Source organism: Austrofundulus limnaeus, unplaced genomic scaffold, assembly GCF_001266775.1.
Source record: "Austrofundulus limnaeus strain Quisiro unplaced genomic scaffold, Austrofundulus_limnaeus-1.0 Scaffold434, whole genome shotgun sequence".
NCBI classification, from domain to species: Eukaryota; Metazoa; Chordata; class Actinopteri; order Cyprinodontiformes; family Rivulidae; genus Austrofundulus; species Austrofundulus limnaeus.
In genome coordinates, this window is record NW_013952836.1 from 332,044 (window position 1) to 336,187 (window position 4,144).

The window sequence follows — 4,144 nt, forward strand, 5'->3', positions numbered from 1 at the left end:
TGTGTGTGTGTGTGTGTGTGTGTGTGTGTGTGTGTTGGGGGGGGAGTATTATACACGGGTTATTGATGATTAGAGTTTTTATGCTTTTAAGCTCAAAAATTGAAGATCGTATTATACATGAATAAATATCGTAAATGGATAATGTGCAACTAACAGTCACAACATGTACCTCCTGTCTCCATTCCTGAGAAAATAAAAGAACGGGAGTGGTTGTTCCAGCTTTTGTATTTTATTTTGAAAGGATCCTAAGGTGGACAGTGTGATCCTGGGTTCTGTTAGTCTCACCTGCATGTCGCAGCCAGACGACAGCCAGGTTGTATTTTTCTGAAATGACGAGGGCCGACAGCAGAGGCAGAGCAGACAAGTACTTCCCCTGTTCGATGTAGGCTTCACCTACGTCCAGGTACAGGTCTCCGATCTCCTCCGGACTCTGCTCCATCAGGGACGACACCAGGCCCTGTCAACAGAAAACACGCTGCCTTATCAAGCAGAATCCTGTTTAGGACAAACGTCAGCAGTAAAAGCAGGGTGGCTTACCTCCACAGGTGCCAGGGCGTGCAGCTGGATGAGACAGACGATTAGCTTGGCCCTCAGGTCTACAGGGACGCTGTCTGGAACCTGAACCTCTATGACCTCACCTGGAGACACATCAGTTTACTACCTGGACCAGGATCTAACTGCACAGATCTGCTGTGGGAGAGGTCTTCTCACCGTTCTCCTCTGGGCAGTTGGATGGTGTGTCCTCTTCCTCCTTCTCAGTCTCTGGTTGGGACGGCGCCGTGACTTCTGCCCTGGGCTCAGCTCGAACCAGAACAACGCCGGTGAATTTGACTAAAACCTGAAAAACATGAAAACACAAAAATGAGTCCCCGTCTTTAACGACACAATCAGCTTGGTAACACTCAGGTGAGTTTACCTGCAGGGCCTGTTTGTGCTGGTGGCTGCAGATGTAGAGCTCGGCGGCCATGTTGATGAAGTCATCACTGACCAAGCTGGGGTGTCGATCCAGAGCTTCTTCAATCACACCGAGCGCTGAGGTCAGGTCGTTACTCTCGTAGTAACTCCTACACCACACACACACACACTGTAGAAACACAGTCTACGGATGTGTCCCCTTTATTTAGACATGTTCCACTGATGTGTCTCCAGTACTTAGCCATGTCCTTGGACAGCTGCATGAAATGCTCCCCGTCCTCCAGCGGCAGCAGGGACAGGATCCGGCGGTACCCGTCCATACACTGTTTGTGTTCTCCTAAACGCATGTGGAGGCTGGAGCGCTCCCACAGGTAGCGCACGTTGGTCGGGTCGTACTTTATAGCTGTCAACAAAAACAAACAAAACAAAACATATGACCAAGTTCATACCCAATCATAGCCAACTTTAACCATTTAGAACCAGATTCATAACTCTATCATTTTACACTCAGGAGTCATGCATTCAGGTTCAGTTGTGTTTAATATTATGATCACACACACACTGAGGCAGCTCTCTGCTCAAAGCTGACAGTCTGGGCCGGAGTACAGTAGAGTAAGGCCTGGTTCCAGTTGCTTTACTCATTACTGAGTGCATTCAGTAACCTGGTGTTCAGTCATGTTTAGGATTGGGTACCAAAACTGGGTTCCAGAATGGCACCTAGGCGAACATCAACGGTAGCACACAGATGAAAACACAACTCTAACTTCTGTGCCTTATTTCGGTGCCACAAAGAAAGCTGTTAATTTGCGCCCTCTGGTGTTCACTGTTAACAGTGACAGCCTCGGCACACAATCTCCACGGATGTGCTGTCTCAGAACCTCCTCTCCGGTGGTTTGGGTAGAAGCGAATACAGCAGCTGCGATTTTGATGTCAGCAGAATTCTGCCCGTGGATTAACTCTTGGATTGATTGACAGCAAATTTCCTCCTGGAGAGAGCTGCTTTTGTTTAGGACAAGCATGGGCAATCCTGGTCCTGGAGGGCTGCAGCCCTGCATGTTTTACTTGTTTCTCTGCTCCAACACACCTGATATGAATGAATATTTGATTATCAGGCTTCTGCAGTAGAGGATCAAAACTGACATAATTAGAAATAAAAGCAGAATAATATGAACCACTAAATAAATACACTTAAAATGTACCAATTAAATTAAAAAAGGAGAACTTTATCTCCTGTTTTATATTTTAATTGCCTTTCATATTTATTTTTCAACAAATTAGTCTATATATTTGAACACATAATTTAAATTTTATTGTTTTTGTATAATATATATTAATTGCTTTCCTTTTACTTGTACATGCATTTGTATGTCTTAAGACAAGACAAGACAAGACAAGACAAGACAAGACAAGACAAGACAAGACAAGACTAGACTAGACTAGACAAGACAAGACAAGACAAGACTAGACAAGACAAGACAAGACAAGACAAGACAAGACAAGACAAGACAAGATAGAACTTCATGGATCAGACAATGGAAAAATTTGCACATTGCAGCAACTCAAGACAGGGGAGCTGCAGTAAAAGGCTGCCTACCGTGGTGCCATCTTAAACAGAAAAAAAAAAAAAAACAGAAAAACCACACAAGGGAAGATGAGGAAAAAAACAAAAACATCATATTATATCAACACTGTGATATATTATGGTGTTTATGAAAAAAAACTCTGCGTAGGGCAGATTTATTAGCCAGAGGAGTAAGTGAGTTTGGGGGGGGGGGGGGGGAATCCAGTCCCCTAAACAAGCACAGTCAATGTTCACAACATTGATGGTACTGTTCATTCTGTGAGCCCCCACCCCACTCAGGAGACGAGAATTAAACGGGCAAGAGAGGAGAGGGGGAGGTGTGGGGGTTGAGCCTTGTCAACATATCAAGCCAGGAAGAATTTAGTCAACAGATCAAGGTCATTGTAGGGAAGATCCAAATCCTGTAATCAGTTGTTTTGGGAACAGAAGAGACAGGCAGATGATAACAATTTTCCATCTGCTTTAGAGTTCTGCTGGTGCATCTCAAAGGTGGTGTATCCAATCAGACAAATAAAATGTGGACCAATTCCGCCGAGCCGATCCATCAGCTCCTCCAAGATGAATTCCATCTGGCCAGCAAAGTCCAGGGACCACAGCCGGCCCGCAACCCTCAATAGAACCGTTTGCAGACCGAATCCAGCTCACTCAAGGCAAATGTCCAAGTGCTGATAGAATACAGCTGTCCATCCAGTTGGTCAGTCAGCCAGGAGATGAAAAGCCACCGACGCTGTTTTGTAGAACACCAGGAGACCACCAAGCTAGTCTGTAGAATCCAGTGATCGAAGTCCAGATAAATATATCCAGAACAAAGAAGAACAGAGGACCCACCTTAGATATGTCCTCCCATGGAAGAAGAAAAAACTTTGTTCCAAAAGTTTTATTAAGAGATCAGCTAATCAAATCCATAAAAATAACCATAATTTCTGGTTTTGGATGAAAAATGTAGAGAAGACTCCAAGCAGCAAAGCAGGAAAGATAAGGAAGGGCAGGAGAGAAGGAAGAAGCGTCTTACTCCTCCGAGAGTGGACCAAAAAAAAAAAAAAAACTAAATGTTTATACTTAAGTATTTTTATATTTTTTTCAACAAGTCTTTATTTCTGTGTTGCATGCTTGTGCTGCCTCAGTTTAGCTAAAAGTGTAAGGTTTAGTTTAAAACAAAGGCAAGGAGGAAAACATTACCTGTGCATTTATTTTTAACTAAACTTTCAGCTAAACTGCGGCAACACAAGCACGTGTAGTGGTCACCTAGGGGTGGAATAAACAGTTCCAACTGTCTTTGACCTTGCTCTAGGAAGGCCTCGTTCAGAGAGACAGAACTCTGTTCATTTAAAGTCATAACATGTTTTCTTAAACAGTAAAAAGATATTTTGTTCTTATTAATCTGACAATAAACAGAATAATCTTTTATTCATAGTTTTATCAATTGCTGTTTTACAGCAGGTTCCTGTTCTGCAGCACATAAAACACTCAGAATTACAGCATCACAATCACATCATTATACACCACAGACACAAAGACAAACAAGCATACCAAATTTCAGGAAGGCAGCATTTGCAAAATAAGACAAAATAAGCACAACAAAAAGTGTCCAGCAGATGGCAGACAAGATTCTTCTTAAAGGGCTGTAGTTTTGAAATGGACTTTATG

At 43.1% G+C, this 4,144-nt stretch overlaps 1 protein-coding gene across 1 annotated transcript in view; it reads right to left on the minus strand.

Annotated features, from left to right (window-relative positions):
- The window catches only part of gtf3c3 (general transcription factor IIIC, polypeptide 3), a gene marked incomplete at its 3' end in the record, with an annotated part of 34,276 nt that overhangs the window by 15,707 nt on the left and 14,425 nt on the right, over window positions 1-4,144 (minus strand). Inside the window, 5 exon segments of the mRNA XM_014024659.1 lie at window positions 286-457; window positions 538-638; window positions 712-838; window positions 917-1,064; window positions 1,153-1,318. Of these exon segments, the coding sequence (XP_013880113.1) occupies window positions 286-457; window positions 538-638; window positions 712-838; window positions 917-1,064; window positions 1,153-1,318 (714 nt within the window).